General features: G+C 36.1%; 1 protein-coding gene across 3 annotated transcripts in view; it reads right to left on the bottom strand.

Annotated features, from left to right (window-relative positions):
- The window catches only part of VEGFC (vascular endothelial growth factor C), a 156,303-nt gene that overhangs the window by 19,665 nt on the left and 119,079 nt on the right, over positions 1-17,559 (bottom strand). For all 3 annotated transcript variants that reach the window (XM_069096611.1, XM_069096630.1, XM_069096621.1), the window contains exon 4: positions 5,245-5,396. In XM_069096611.1, coding sequence (XP_068952712.1) covers positions 5,245-5,396 — 152 coding nt within the window. The remainder of the gene's footprint in view (positions 1-5,244; positions 5,397-17,559) is intronic.

Genomic DNA, 17,559 nt, shown 5'->3' with positions numbered 1-17,559 from the left:
AACCTGGGGAGCTTATGAAATTATTATGTTAGATATTATGGGGGGGGTGGGAAGAAGGTTTAAGACCTGATAATTCTTTCTTAACTTGGAAAGAACCAACCCACTGGCATTCTGTACCAGGCTAACACTTCAGAGGAAGACTCAAATGGAGGGGCTAGCGGAATACCCTAAACAAAAACTGGACAGAACAAATGGCATAACTCCTAATTATTTGTGGCCAGGAAATATATGCATTCAATCGGCAGCTTGATTCTCATATGTATTTCTGCTACTTTGCTGAAACCTGTTTATTTAGTTCCATTTTTATTATCTGGCTCTTTTTTATACAATCCTTTAAAAAAATTTAAATTAAAAATAAAGATAAAGGAAACTTAAAAATTGAAAGAAAAAAACACTAATGGAGAGTCGAGTTCTTAAGCATTTTAACTGAGTATCTGCTACAGATTAAAAATCCAAAAACACTGAGGTCCCATGTTCCGAGTCAGAGCTGCTCAATCTATAAATTCGCTGTCTTTTCCTTAGTAAAAGGAGACATGTTCTCATAAGGATGAAATTTTCCTCAATAAACCCTACTATTTGTAACTTCTTATAAGCAAACATGTTTCATTTAGTGTTGCAGTAAACATTACAGAAATTTTCACAAAAGGATTACAAGATTGTAAACACAACAATCTAGTCCTCAAGAAAGATTTCATCTTTTGTCCTTCATTTTCTATCCCTTTCTTTGCCTTCACATGCTCCAGCCCTACAGTGACTAATAAGTTTCTTGATCAGGTTGAAACAGCATAAACCTTATTGACTCATTTTCTCAATCCTATGAATGTTGGTTGGCTTACTTATCCAGATAATAATAATTTCACCTGCCATGTCTTCCCAGTGCTTAGATAACCAAGTCCAAATTCTTTAGTCTAACATTCAAGACCTTCCACAATTAGAACCTAATAATGTATCTGACCAGATCTTGTCCTACTCTCCTATGTGACCCCCTCTTTTTTATTTAGCCAGACTATTCTAACAAATATGCATTGTTTATGACCACAACACACTCATTCTTGCCTTCCAACTCTTGTTCGTGCCCATAAAACACAAAACATAGTTACTAGGCACTTGCATTCTTCATTTCATTTCACTTTTCATTGAGCCAATTCTTTCTAATTCTTTGAGCTGCTCCTTCTCTATTACTACCTGATTCACCATGCAAAGATGTCTCAATTCATAGGATTTTGTTCTCCTATGAACAAATAACATTTATTGTCCTATAATTCATTTGACTTTAGGTGTTCACAGAGCTTTTTGTGACAACTATTCAGTGCCAACTTTCACATTGTTATTTTACATTATTTAATTTTTAGAATATGTTTGTCACATTTTCCCTATTACACTGGCTTGAGGTCAGGGACAGCACATTAAACTGAATAGCCCCAATTGATTATGGCACAGTGTTGTATGTATACTAGATGCTGAACACATATCTGTTGAATGGATAGATAGGTGTACTGTGCCACTGAGGTTTCAAACAACACCTCCTTGAAAATACTATGTCATCCTACTTTCTTCTTTTTTTTTTTAAAGCAATTGGGGTTAAGTAACTTGCTCAAGGTTACACGGCCAGTTATTGCTGGGTGTGTTGGTAAGTATCAGAGCCTGGATTCAATCCCAGGTCATCCTGACTCTGGGGCCGGTGCTCTTACTCGCTGAGCCACCTGGTCACCCCTAAGCAATTGGGGTTAAGTAACTTGCTCAAGGTTAAATGGCCAGGTGTTTCTGGGTGGGTGATAAGTGTCTGAGCCCAGATTCGATCCCAGGTCATCCCGACTCTGGGGCCGGTACTCTTACTCACTGTGCTACCTGGCTGCCCCCATCCTACTTTCTTCTTATAATTTTTATTTCAGGAAAAAGTAAAAGTAGCATTGATATATGTATAAAAAGTCATAAATAGTGTTCCTCATAATAGTTTTCAAACTTTGCCTAGTGTACAGAAGTGAGTTTTTCTCATTCAGTGTTGGAAAAAACTTGATCTGCCAAGCCTTTGACATCTTGATCTATATAGCCTTTTAAATGCTAAAAATATTAAGTCATTTGGGAGTAAGAACTTTGATGTAGCATCATAAATTTAGACTAGAAGTGACTCTGGAGTCATTTCCAACTACATCTTCTCTTTCAAACAGATAAAGAAACTGAGTCTTAGGAAGTGTAAGTTACTTGCCTAAAGTCACAGTAAAAATGATTTGAATTCAAGCCCTCTATCTTTAAGTCCAGTGCTCTTTCCATTAAATAATCAATATTTGACACTATATCACCCTTTTTCTTAATATTCTCTTCTCTCGGGGCGGCCAGGTAGCACAGCAAGTAAGAGCACCGGCTCCAGTGTTGAGAAGACCTGGAGATCGAATCCTGGGCTCAGACGCTTAGCACCCACCCAGAAACACCTGGCCGTGTAACCTTGAGCAAGTTACTTAACCCCAATTGCTCAGGGGCGGCCAGGTGGCTCAGCGAGTAAGAGCACCGGTACCAGTGTTGGGACGACCTGGAGATCGAATCCTGGGCTCAGATACTCAGCACCACATCCAGAAATAACTGGCCGTGTAACCTTGAGCAAGTTACTTAACCCCAATTGCTTAAAAAAAAATATTCTCTTCTCTCTAGGCTTCTGTGGGTCTACTTTCTTCTGATTTTCCTTGTCAGTCTTTTATTGAATCTTGTACCAGGTCACCCCCACCAATGATGTATGTCCCTCAAGTTTTTTTCCTTCCTCATCTTCTCCCTCTATAGTGTTTCACTTGGTGAATGCATCAGCTACAATGGATTCAACAATCATCTCTCTGTGATGATGACTCTCAGATCTACTTATCTAGTCCTAGATTTTCACCTGACCTCCAGAATTTCATTTCCAATTACTTATTGGATGTCTCAAAATAGATGCACTGGGGACTTCATAAACTGAATATGTCCAAATCTAAACTTACTTTCTTCACCCTAAAGCTCCCTTCCCCTTCTGAAATTCTCTATTAATGTTGAGTGGAATACCCATCTTCCCAGGGTCAGAACCTGGGTGTCATTCCCTCCTCCTCACTCTCTCTCAGCCTTCCATAGCCATTCTGTTGCCAAGGAGGCCTGTCAACATCTTTGCAAGACCTCTTCTCTTGTCTGACTCTGCCACCATTCTGTTTGGTACAGAATTTCATCATCTCACTGCTGGATTGTGGCAATGACTTGCTGGTTGGTCTCCCTAACACAAGTTTCTCCCCACTACAATCCATCTTCTACTCATTTGGTAAATTAACCTTCTCTAAACCACAAAAATGGCCATTTCACCCTTTTCCCTCAATAAACTACATTAATTCCATATTTCTTCCAGAATCAAATAGAAAATCCTTTGGCAGCCCTTTCCTGGCCCCATTCTATTTTTCTAGTCTTCTTAACATTTCTTCCTCTCCCTTCCCCATATATGCTGCAATCGAATGACATTTGTTTCCTTGCTGCTACTCAAATCAGACCCTTTATCTCCTGACTCCAGGCATTTTTTCTGGTCATCCTCTAGGCCTGGAATGGTTTCTCTCTTCTTAGTCTCTGGCTTCCTTAGGGTCCCAGATGAAATCCTACTTGCTACAAGAAATTCCAAATCTCCCTCAAAGTTTGTGGCTGTCCTCTGTTGATTATTTTCAATTTATCCTGTGTATGTGTTGTTCATACACAACTCTTTTGTGTTATCTCTTTCATTAGATTGTGAGTTCCTTGAGGGTAGGGACAGTTTTTGGCTTTCTTTGTTTCCTCAGTACTTAGCCCGGTGCCTGACACATAGTATGTGCTTAACAAATAAATGCTTATTGATTGGCACCAAACTATCTTTCTATTGAGCATTTCAAATTAGAGATATTAGTTATAGACCATTTATTTAAGGGCAGATAGGTGGCACAGTAGAGAACTGGGCTTGGAAATAGGAAGACTCATCTGTCTGCGATCAAATCTGGCCTCAGACACTAACAAGTCACTTAAACCTGTTTGCCTCAGTTCCCTTATTTGTAAAATGAACTGGAGAAGGAAAGAGCAAACCACTCCAATATCTTACAAGAAAACCCCAACAGTGGTCATGAAGAACATGATTGAACAAAAACATTTATTTTTAAAAATTGTGGTAATATATACTTTTAGTTGAGTTATATAAACTTGCAACCTATACATCTAGTTTATAAATATTAATGCTTTGTATTTATGTTCTTTTTTGTTGTTCATGTGTACACTTCTTTAGCTGCTAGAAATGCTGAAGAACTGTTATCCAGAGTTGGGGGAGGGAGAGAAGAGGAGACATACCAATGGCATCTGTCACTTTGCAATGGGTAATGACTACATCCTCATTATGGACTCACAACCTAAATCTGCTTCCAGATTCTTGTATTTGACCTTGGGCACAAGTGCTGCCATTTTTGAAACTAACAAAAAAAGGGGTGGAATAAAATTAAAATGAGGGGCTTTGGTTCTTCTTGCAATTTAAAAATTATCTACATATATTTATCAATATTTATGTGTATATGGGTATGTATATGTGGTCAAAGTGTATAATTTTATAAGAATGGGAAATATCATGGAAATAGGAAAATATTCAAACATAAACCAAAGATTAATTTCCTTTCAACAGAGAGGTGATCCTTAGTTCATGAAAGATGTACCAAGGGAATATAAGTTCAAGCAGGTTGTACAGATTTGGAAAGATTTTAAGGGCATGTCCAGCAAAAGAGTGTATTTCTGTTATCCAAAGAATAGCCCACATAAATTTGAAAAGATTCCCCATTAGACTGGCCACAGAAACTCAAAATTCTGTCCTGAGAGGCTTTGAATACGTGCTCCTAGCATCGGAACCTACATCGATAAAGCCATGCATTCTACAACAAAGTACAAAAGATTTTGATATGAAATCAAATTCATGATGTCTTTGCTTTAATAGAAGAGGTGAAATGGATGTGATAATTTCTCTGTTGTAATTTATTAGGACATTGGATCAATGGGTGTTTTTCTTTATGAATTTTATCCCATTGTTGTGTGTATTATTCATAACTACATTATATATTATAAGGTCAATTTTACTTTTATAGCGTCCTGTGCATTTGACTTTATTTTAGCTTTGTACATTAGGCTAATTGGATCCTGGCAACTCCCCTAAGGAGTGCTCTGATCTAGCTGTGACTTTCTAGATTGTTTCATATTGGTGGCAGAAGATTCAGAAACAAAGACTGAGCTCATACTCACTGTGACTGTGTCGCTGGCAGGGAACGTCTAATAATTGAATGAACTTGTCTATAAACATCCAGTTTAGACATACATCGGCAGGAGGTGTGATTGGCAAAACTGATGGTAACTGGCTTGGGGCCATGGGAGAGAGGCACTGTAATTTCAAACAGCTACCGAGAAAGGAAAAAAACAAAAAAGAAGCAGTAATTATATAGGATCTGTTAAGAAATGTAAGTGAAATCCAGTTATTATGTTTTTATTAAATATTACACATGTGATAAGATAGCTTTAATTTCTCTGAATATTATATAAGGACATTTTACTTTTTGCCATCTTTATCTTATTATAGTGAATATTTAATATATTTTTAGTGATAGGAACAATTTGAACATTTATACTACAGTAAACAAATGCTGAATACTTTTAAAGTAACCTTTAGAAAAGTGTTACAAATGCATCCATCTTGGTCATTCGATCACCTAATCATGAGTTGAACATAGAAATAATGGGTTTAACTTAAGACATTTAATATAATTTGAGTATGCATGGTTCAGTTACCAATTTATTTTGTGATTTAGGGTCAGTTTTAGATAATCTCCCTGAATGAATTGAAAATTCATTCCTATTATATTTTAAAATTTAAAAAGAATACAATGAATGCTTGCTAACATGCATTACTAATGAGTAGACAATAATATTTTAATGGGAAAAAGTTTCAGTTATAGTGAATGAGATTAAGTTGAATATCAGACAAATAATTTTACTTAATGTCAAAGACAGAGATTTATAAAGTGATCTTAGACCATAACAAATCTGTTTTGGATTTCCTATTCATGAAAAATTCCAATTTTTCTTTCCTCTAAGAATATTTATTTCTTATGAAACATAAAAATAAGAAGATGTTTAAGTGAAATAAAGTAGATTTGAAATTCCATAACCTTTAAATACAAATTTCAATAGAATAATAAGGTCGCAAAAATGAAATGAAGTGCTAAATAAGGTTAGACTTTGAAAATTTAATTATATTTGGACTATGTTTTCATACTGGAATTTTTGTAGTGAGATAATGGAAATATCATTAGAACTAAAAAAACTATGCACCCTCCAATCACGTGCTATAACCTCCAAGTTAGAGATGGGATTTGGTTTGGAAGACATATTTAGGGATGGGGTTGCATTAAACAGTGTTACTCACAGCTATAATTACTAGCAATAATAGTATAGATATGGGCAAAACTGGTTGATCTATTCTCATCCTTTACTCTCTTTTTTCTAATCTTGTGACTAGGTATTTATTTTTATACTTATGAAAAATATAATACATACATATATACATACAGACTTTCCAATATATCTTTGTGTGTGTATATACATATAATTTATATATTTGTATTTATGTATATAAACATATACATACATATTATATGTACATACATGTGGGGGAGTTAGTGGGTATATTTTGGGGCAATTAAACCTATGATTTCACTGATGTAGGAAACTTCAACTGTGGAAATGGTGTTTCACTGAAACTCCCGCTACTGATTTGTATCAGTAATTGTATATAATATAATTTTAGAAAGTTGCATGGGGCCACTAGTATATGACAGAGACAGGTCTTGACCTTACTCCAAGGCCAGTTATATAATATATTTAGAATGCAGATTTCATTTCTTATGCTTTTTTCTTATGGGGATAGGAATTGGACCTATGATTTTATTATATTTGGAATTCACAGGAAAGGAAATCTTTTCACAAATTCAATTTGGTATCTTCTCTGTGAAACAGGGGTTTAGAGAATTGTCTAGGCCATTGAGAGGTTAAGGGATTTGCCCCAGGTATACAGATTGCTAGTACATGTTAGAAGTAGGATTTGAACTCAGGTCTTCCTGGCTATGAGGCCAACTCTCTATCCACTGTTGTTCAGTTATTTCAGTCATCTCTAACTCTTCATCACCTCATTTGGGGTTTTCTTGGCAAAGATATTGGAGTGGTTGGCCATTTCCTTCTCCAGCTTTTTTTTTTCCAGATGAGGAAACTGAAGCAAACAGAGTTAAATGATTTGCCCAGGGTCAAATAACTAGTAAGTATCTGAGGCTAGATTTGAAATGAGGTCTTAACAACTCTAGACCCAGCTCTTTACCCACTGCACCACCTGGGTGTCTTCTCACATCACTATACCAGACTAGCTCTAATATATATTTTTAATGTGATAGTCACTAAAAGATTAGCTACTCTGAACATCCTGTTGCTTTTGTTTTTCTAGATTTTTTTCTGTGTATAAGCAATACTATCCATGAAGAATGAGGCAGTAATAAGAATAGACTAATAAAGATTAGCATTATAGCTTTTGTACAGTTTTATTTTTTAGAGACAATGAGGGGGCAAAAATGAATAAATCTCTGGACCTGGAATTAGTAAAATCTGAGTTCAAATGCAGCCTCAAATACTTACTAGCTGTGTGACCCTGGGCAAGTCACTTAACTTCTATTTGCCTCAGTTTCCTTAACTGCAAACAGGAATAATAATAAACACCTAATTCCCAGTGTTTTGTGAATATCAAATGAGATAATATTCATAAAGTACTTGGTGCATAATGAGTAGCTTGTTTCCGTCCATCCAATAGAGAAATTCTATCTTAGCCACAGTGATAAACCATCCCATAAGGTAGATCAGTACACCTAAGAGAACTACACTAACAGCAAGAGTGGAACCAATTAATGACATTTCTATGATGTTTAAAGTCTGCAAAATATTTTATGTGCATTCCCTCATTTCAGCTTCACAACAATGCTGTGAGATAGCTCCAAAAGTTACTATTATTCCCATTCTACATATGAGAAAACTGATAAGTGCCAGAGGTAAGATTTCAAATGATGTTTTTCTAGCTCCAAGTCCAGTCCTCTAACTATAGGTGTTCAGAGAGCATGGACTGTTATACCCATAATTGTAATTCTATTCATCAGTAGAAGATCAAGTAAGTGAAAATCCTTTGAGAAATCTGCTACTTGACTATGCATATTTGTTTTTTTTTCTAATGTGTAGGAGCAAGAGAAATAGATTTGTTATCTGAAAAAATAGAGAGAAGGGGGGTGTTATGGGTGTGAAATGTGGTCACTGGATTATTTGTTTTATTTAACTATTTTACTTTATCACAAGAGACCTCTCAAAAAGTGGGAGTAATCTGTAAACAATTATAATATACAAACAAAACATTAAAAAAAACAAAGAATTCTATTGTCCATATAATGTCATGGTTATTTAAAAAGCCATACTTTGAGTTATGTGGGAAAGAAGAAATATGATGGTAGGGGATTCTCTGTGCACATAACCACTTAGAGATGAATACCAGCTTTATAACCACTGCCCTTCCACAAAGTCCTGCTTTGATATCTCATTCATTGCTAGAAGACACTCTGGGTTTTCAAAAACAAATATATTCTAAGTTCCAGAAGGTTTTATCAAGACAGGAAGGTTTTGAGTAAAGACTCAGTGATGCACTGTGTCTTTCAGCTGAAGAACTTCTGCTTAATCACTTAGGTCATGGTCAGAAGGTGACCATGACCATGACATATGAAAGACTAGCTGCAAAGGTATAGAGGGGTTTGGATTTGTATCAGTGGATGAAATACCACAACAATGAAATTATGCATCTCATGGTATTAAATTGATTTCTTCTAAAATTCAAATTATTCTGTCAGTATTTTGAGGGGAGAGAGAGAGGAGGGAGAAATCAAAGATTTGATTTGGGCTAAAGAAAAAATATATGGAGAGATTTCCCTCAATGACTGAGAGTAAATGAAATAGCCTTTTATGCAAAGCTCTGCCATAAGAAGATGCTTCATCAGCCACTCAACAAACATATTAATTCAATAAATATTTGTAAACAAATGTATTCTGATATTTGGGTACTCTCTTTGCATCACACACACAAACACACACACACACACACTTTTCCCAATATATATGTATGTATGTATAATCTCTCTGGGGAGAATAGTATGCCATATAATACAGGAAAAGCACCTTGAGATGTATAAAAGTAGCACTTGTTAGATGAGTAAATTTCTTTTATTTTACAAGTACTTGCATGATAGTTTTAAATACTATGTAAAAGATGAAAGCAGACATGTCCCTACCCAGAGAGAAATCAGAAAAACATAAATAACTACAGATAAAGGAAATAATTGCAAGGGTAAATAGTGAATTGTTTGGATTATATTCATGGAATAAAGATTCCAAACCTTCAGAAGAAAGTGAAAATTCACTTTGAAGTAAAAGAAAGGAAGTATGAGGTGTGGTGGATAGCCTGTGGGAAGACTCGGAAATTGGAAGAGTTAGGAAGGAAGGAAGCTAATTTGGTACAGTTTTGTTTTAGCCAAATAATAATATTCAGAGCATTTCTTTTACTTGCAGGGAAAATTAAAGGCTTTTTTTTCCCTTGGTAGCTTACTAATATCACTGATAGGGGCGGTTAGGGGATGCAGTGAATAGAGCACCAGCCCTAGGAGTCAGGGGAACCTGAGTTCAAATCCAGCCTTAGACACGTAACACACACACACACACACACACACACACACAAAACTAGCTGTGTGACCTTGGGCAAGTCACTTAACCCCAATTGCCCTACCTCCCCCTCTCCAAAAAGCAATAAACAAACAAACAAATAAAATCACTGATCAAGATAAGATAACAAATCAACTGATCGTTATGTTTTAACAAATAAAAACTAAAATTCACTTGACATTGGATGGTGAAATGTATCACACAAAGTACAATGTTTAGACTATGTCTTAATACATCAGTGGATAACTAACCATTTAGTAATGGGACTTAATGGGGTCGAGAGGGATAGACAGTCCAAAAAACAAGCTACAACAAAATTTTCTAAATGGAAAGCATAGAAAAATGTACATCCTATTGAACTGTGGAAGATAAAGAAGAAATAAGAAGCTTCTTGATGAGGGAGAAAGAGGAAAGTATAAAAGCTAGTGTGAAACTTAACCTCAAAAAACCTAAGATCCTGGAAAATAGTCCTATCACTTCCTGACAGAAGGAGAAGAAATGGAAAGTGTCATACTTTATATTCTTGGGTGCAAAAATCACTGTAGATAAAATTAAAAGATGTTTGCTCCTTGAAAGGACAAATCTGGATAGTATACTAAAAAGCAGAGACATCACCTTGCTGATGAAGGTCTGTATAGTCAAAGCTATGTTTTTTCCAGTAGCAATGTATGGCTGTGAGAGTTGGGCTCTAAGGAAAGCTGAGTGCTGCAGAATCAATGCTTTTCAAAAAGGAAGACTTTGGAGAGTCCCTTAGACATCAAGGAGATCAAATCAGTCTATACTTAAAGAAATTAATTTAGACCATTCACTGGAAGGTCAAATACTGAAGTTGGGGCCTAAATACTTTGACCACATAATGAGAAGACAGGACTCATTGAAAAGACCCTGATGTTGGAAGACATTGAAGGCAAAAGGAATAGGGGACAACAAAAGATGAAATGGATAGATAGTGTCGTGGAAACAATGAACATGAACTTGGACAGACTCTAAGAAACAGTGGAGGATAGAAGGGCCTGATGTGACTGATGGGGTCATGAAGAGTGGGGCAAAACTGAATGACTAAACAGCAACAACTGAATTGTAATCATTTGGCAAAGATAACTTTGTAACGGACATTTATCAAATACTTTCACTAGGCACTGCTCTCCTTTTCTTTACATTGGACAATGGTGAATTCTGTGTAATTTATATACAAGGTGACTATTTAAATGGTTCTGGTGCTACCATGTACACATTGTTTGAATGGAATAAATCAAAAGAATTAAAAGACTGATTTTGGGACAAGTCACACCACTAAGTATTGCCATCTAAATAATGACCATAAAATATCAGTGAGAAATGCTGAAGTTATACTTGGTGACATCCACACTGTTCAATAAAGGAATTGTGTTTGTTTCATATTGATCACACATGCTCCTTTAAAAAAATGTACTTTAAAGTGTTAAATGGCTAAAAAAATCTATTTTCTTAAAAAAGTATCTACTCATTCCAGAAAAACTAGAAAAATCACAACATAAGGTAACAGGAAAAATTCTAATACCCAGCCTCCTAGATGCATCTTAAGGCTCTTTCCTAATAAGATTTTGGATGGTACATTCTCATCACCAAAAAGGAGAGCAAATTTAGTTATATTTCAAATCAATGGGGTGTTTATCCTTAGCTTAGTAACAGCTATACAGTAATCGTTTCTATTTCCACTTATTTTTAGATCTATTCAAGAAAAAGGTATGGTGATTCTTCAGTGGCAAGGTCCTGAAGTATAACTGTATGAAAGGGGATGTTTGTAGACAAGGATGAATAGGAACGACAGAGTGTGTTTATGTGTGTGTGACTGAGAGACACAGAGAGAGAAGAGGAGAGTGAGTAAATAATAATAGTAGATCATATTTCCATAGCACAAAATCCTTTACACATATCTCATTTTATCCTTTCAATGTGCCCTGGAGGTTCTATTGTTGTTCCCATTTCATAGATGAGGAAGGAGATTGGGGTACTTTGAAGTTAAGTGGCTTGCCCAGGGCCACACAGATCATCAAATGTCTGAGGCTGTATTTGAACACAAGTCTTTTTGGTCGAGCATTCTCTTTCCACTGCACATGTATGCATAGACTTACATGTGTGTGTATCAGTAACAGCGAGTCAGTCATGAAGCACTTACTCGGGGTCTACGATGTGCTAAGGATGCAAAGAAAGGCATAAAAGCCCTTTTTCTCATCAAGGAACTCATGATGCAATGGGAAAACAACAGGCAACTATGGACAATAAGATATATGCTGGATGAACTAGAGATAGTCAACAATGGGAAGATACTATCATCCAAGGGAGTCTGGAAAGGTTTCTTATAGAACATAGAACTTTAGCTGGGACTGAAAGGAAACCAGGAAAGTCTGTATGAGATGAGGGCCGTTCCAGTAATGGGGGACAGTCGGTGAAAATGCCTGGCCTCTGGAGACAGAAAAGCAAAGAGGCCAGTGTTACTTGATTGCAGAATATGTGAGGGTGAGTACAGTGGAAGAAAACCAGAAAGGTGGGAGTAGGGAGAAGTTATAAAGGGTTTTAAAAGTCAAATAGAGGATTCTGTATTTGATTCTACAAAGTCAGTGTTGGGGAGCCAAGGAAGTTTATTGAAAAATGTATGAAGTTTGTGACCTGGTCAGGCTTGCATTGATCCCTGAATGGGGATGATGGCATGCAGTGCAGAGAGACTTGGAGCAGGGAGATAAACTATCAGGATTTGTAGTCATCCAGTTTTCAGGGGTTGAAAACCTGCATTGGGGTGATGCAGCCCCACAGCCTAGGTGTCATACTCAACATCTCATGCTCTCTTGCCTCCCAAATTCATTCTGTTGCTAAAGCCTATTTATTTTACCTTCATAACATCTCTCATATAGGTTCCTTTGTCTCCTCTTACACTGCCACAATCCTGGCTCAGGGTTTTATTCCCCAATTCCTGGATAATTGTAGGAGCCTGTTGCTTCATCTCCCTCGCTCAGGTCCATCTCCACTATAATCCATCCTCCACTCAGATGTCAGATCAATTCTCTTAAACATGTAGATTTAACTATATTCCCTCCCCTATCCCTTTTCAATAAACTTCAAGGACTCCCTATCACCTCCAGAATCAAATATAAAATCTTCTGGCACCCAAAGTTCTACACAGCCCCATGCTCTCCTACCTTTCCGCTCTCCTTATACCTTACTTGCCAGCAGCACATACCCCTTGATCCAGAGATGCCAGCCTCCTGACTGTTCTTCACATAAGGCACTCCATTTCCTGACTAAACATATTCATCAGCTTTCTCTCGGGCCTGGAATTCTCTCCCTTCTCATCTCTTCCTCCTGGCATCCCTAGCTCTCTTCAAGCCCTGGTGAAAATCTCATTCTCTACAAGAAACTTCCCCTGCTAATCCTTAACATTATTGCCTTCTCTCTATTAATTACTGCCAGTGTATACTGTATATGTCTTGTTTGCTCAAGGTTATTTTCAGTATTTCTCTCTCATTAGACTACTTGAGCTCATTAGACTCATTAGAGCTACTTGAAATTAGTATTTAGTCCAGTGCCTGGAACATAACTGACATTCAATAAATGCTTATTGAATGACAGATAAGGACAGTGTATATGGCATGATATGAAGGGATAATTGATAAAATTAGCAACAGATTGGATGTGAGGATGAGACAGTGTGGAGTCAAGGAAGACATGTAGGTTCTGGGCTTGGGTGACTGGGAGGATGGTACTCCCCTTACCAGTACTAGGGGAGTCTGGATATTATGAATTTGCTATTTCTCATCCTCAACAAAACAAATGATGTGGATGGATAATATTTTAATTTGGTGGGAGAAAGTGAAAGGCAAAGCTGTAATGATGAGAAGGGCAGCTTTAGGAACTTGGTAACTAGTAGAAAACCTACCATGGTGCCATAAACGTAGAAATAAATTAAGTTGATGGAGTCTATATGGAGTACTAATATGACAGATAAACTCATTTATAACAGCTACACTCTGGGAATCATCCCAAGAAGGGTATGCAGGTAGATTTCTGTGACTACAATATCTGATTTGCAATTATTCCCTAAGTGGTTTCACCTCACATTGATCATTTCCTTTCTTTGGGGGATAACACTATTTTGTAATGTATACATAGCTTTTGTCCTCTATTTTAAAAACAGGTTCATCTTGTTTTTGCATGCAGATTCAGTCACTTGCAATATATTCTTAATAGTACTATATTCTGTACTGTTAAAAACTCTTAGGAAACAGTTACGCAGGGTAGGTGTTTAATTCGTGTTTATTGAATTACTCATTGACCTAGACTAGCCATCTTCTATGATATTTTATCACAATGCAAACAAACACAGCTCTGAGGTTTAGTTCCAGGAAATGAGTGAAATACTTTCAATTAAAAGTTAGAATCAACTAATTCACAACTGGCCCCATGGCACTTTTGCTAAAGTAAATGCTATTTCCTGACCTGTGAAAAACAGTCAGATCTATATAGGCAGAATGAGAAAGAAGAGTGCAAAAATTACCTAGTGGATGTGGGATAGTCCAGACTACAGTAGTTTTCCAAAGTGGGATCTATGTATTCTGTAGGGGTGTGCAGGACAATCATTTAGGGTGTCAGAAGCAAATAATTGAACTTCTATTTATATTCATTTCTACTTTGAAAATAAATTAATTTTTGCTAATGTATTATATGCTCATTAACACTGTCACTTTGTTCTTGTTGTTCAGTTGCTTCAGTCATGTTTGACTTTTCATGATCCCATTAGGGGTGACTTGCCATTTCCTTCACCAGCTCTTTTTACAGATGAAGAAACTGAGGAGAACAGGGATAAGTGACTTGCCCAGGGTCATATAACTGGTAAGTGTCTGAGGCTAGATTCGAACTCAGGAAGATGAGTCTTCCTGACTCCAAGTCCAGTATTCTATCCATTGTACAATCACTGTTACTCTAATTCAACACTTGTCAGGAGGTGTGGAGCACATATTTATGCCTGGAATCCTGAGGGAGGAGAAAGAGTTCAATAACATGGAGGGTTTGACTGTGGCACCTTTACTCATTTCTTCTCTTCCACCAAACTGTAAGCCTAAATGGAGTCATGAACAGTTATCACTGAAAATGACTCAACAGCAACAAAAATGTAAATGTATAATTCAGAGGAAATGTGTATCAAGCAAGATTATCAGCCAGATATTTCAGTTTAAAAAAAAAAGCTATCTGTTTAAAATTATCGGATATTCTTTATTTGAGAATTGCAGTTCTACCTGGCTAGTGAGTAAAATATAGAGTGAATCCCTTTATTATTGTGATAAATAAGAAACATCCTTTCCAATATCTCATTGTGATATAGAGATGATCACATTGGGTCTCAAAATTTCTGGCAGTTGGGAAAAAACTCTACCAGTTCCTTCTAAGCTAGAATGTTTGAAGAATGGACCTGGAAATATCTGTCCATTGACTGAGGACTGGTCTAAGATCAGAGAGCTCATGAGGTGACTTAATTTTTTCTAAGCACAAGTCATGAAGACCATTTCATGAATACTTAGAGGGCTTATGATCAGCATTCATAGAAAGAAGATCCATCATGCTGAGAAGATGAAAGAAACCATGATGTAATGCCTCTTTAATAATTTGTTTAATTGGTGTATTAGTCTTAGATTTTCAATGTTAAATATTTTTCCTTCTCTCACATCAATCATTACTTTTTGTAGCTGTCATTTTCTCAGTCTCATAGAAAAAAATGAAAGCTTCACTTTCTTTCCCTCCCCTTCACTTTTCATATTTAACTTCTCTCTTCTCTATGAATATATGCCAGGATTCTGCTTGGCAAAAGCATCTGAATTGAGAAATATCTTTATAGTTCATAATTGAGTTCATAATTGAAATACTTATTGAGTCAGTGGAAGTATTGAGCCAAAAGAAGGAAGAAAGGACATTATTTTTAGAAATGAATAAATCATTTTTCTGGAACCATTTCTGTTCACTTAGAAACAGAAAAGAACCAATATTATGACCCAACCCTAAAAGTTTATAACTACTACTACATTTCAAGTCTCTAGTGTATATAAGTATATGTATATATTGCATACACATATCCATCCATCTATCTATTGACATATAACCATATACCATTTAGTGATAACTTTTTTAATCTGGTACCTACAAAAGTTAGTTTATCATAATTGAATGAGTATATAGAACTCAAGGAGACTCATTCATGTACCAACTCTCTCTCCAATTAGCTGTGTCCATGGGCAGCTACTTTCATGTCTCCTTATCTGTAATATGAGGATATTTCACTAGCTAGAAGTTCACTAATGTCCCTTCCAGTCCTAATGTTCTATGATCCAGAGTAGTAGAAATAAAGGTATTTTTTTTCCTGCCAGGGATTTGTTTCCTTTTGATGAATAAATACATATACATCAAAACCCTACTTATCCAGCTGCCAATAGCAACCATCAAAAGTAGTAGTGATTCTGGAAGTGAAAAATTATCTGCACACAAAACAATGAAAAAAAAACCCCACAGATGTTAAAAAATACCCAACTATATTACTCTGTACAAAAGTGAATGAAATAATTTTTGTTCAATTTTATATGAGAGATGAAGAGTAGAGCCTGAGACAACAGATTCAATGGCAGGGTGAGGGGCTAGAACCTGACCGGTGGTCAGCAGTAAAAAAGTGAGAGCAGAAAATCATAAGTTTCCTGAGAAGAGCTGAAGAAACGAAACATCATGGTAATCTAATCTGAAACAGTAGCAAATAGTCATACATTCAATAGTCTCTGTAGTCAACAAAGCATAATGATAGATATTATTAATAATGATACATTTTTCTTTAGTTATTTCAGTTGTGTCCAACTTTTCATGACCCCATTTGGGGTTTTCTTGGCAAAGATAATGGTGTGGTTTGCCATTTCCTTCTCCAGCTCATTTTACAGATGAAGAAACTGAGGCAAACCAGGTTAAGTGACTTGCCCAGGGTCACACAGTTAGTAAGTGTCTGAGGTCACATTTGAACTCAGATTGTCCTGGCTCCAGGCTGGGCTCTCTATTCACTGTGCCACCTAGCTGTCCTATTAATAATGATACTAAATTACCAACATAAGAGTTAAAATTAGGAAATCAGGAAAACCTGACTTCAACATATTCACAGTTTGACTTTGGGAAAGTTACTTCCCTATTCTCTCTGATTTTCTAATTCTTTGTCTACAAAAAAGAGGGAGCTGGACTAGTTGATCTCTGAAGTCTCTTAAATCTCTAATATTCTGTTTTTACTATTATGTTGAGTCTAATAATAATGTTAAGTATTCACTGTCCTACTATAATGGTTCAATGCAACACTGAGTTCCTTAGATCTTCCAATGCTATTCTACTGCTACACAAGTTCTGGCAAGACCTATTTAACTTGGAATGGTTGTGTTTATGGGCAGGTCAGTGAATTACAAATATAAATCCAAGGCTTAATGTAGCTACAATTAAAGAAGATAATTAGGGAACATTACCTGCTTTGTGACTTCACTTTGTGAATCTCTTTGACCACAACAATTCACAATTTTTTTTTTGTAAATGTAAGATTTGAATACAATCTTTTTTTAGGATGGAATAAATGACAAACTCATAAATCCTTGAAAAATGGAATCAAGTATGCTATACTTATATTAAAAAGTATATGCACAGATACATACTAGATATATATTCAAAAAGAAATTATTCCAATTAAAAAATTCCAAAATGTTAAACCTTAGTTAACTGGAAAGTCAA

This window comes from Petaurus breviceps, unplaced genomic scaffold (genome assembly GCF_028583685.1).
Source record: "Petaurus breviceps papuanus isolate PSGF00001 unplaced genomic scaffold, PetGlider_PUasm1.0 126, whole genome shotgun sequence".
NCBI lineage: Eukaryota > Metazoa > Chordata > Mammalia > Diprotodontia > Petauridae > Petaurus > Petaurus breviceps.
Note: the sequence above shows the minus strand (reverse complement) of the source record. Positions and strands in the feature narration are given on the sequence as shown.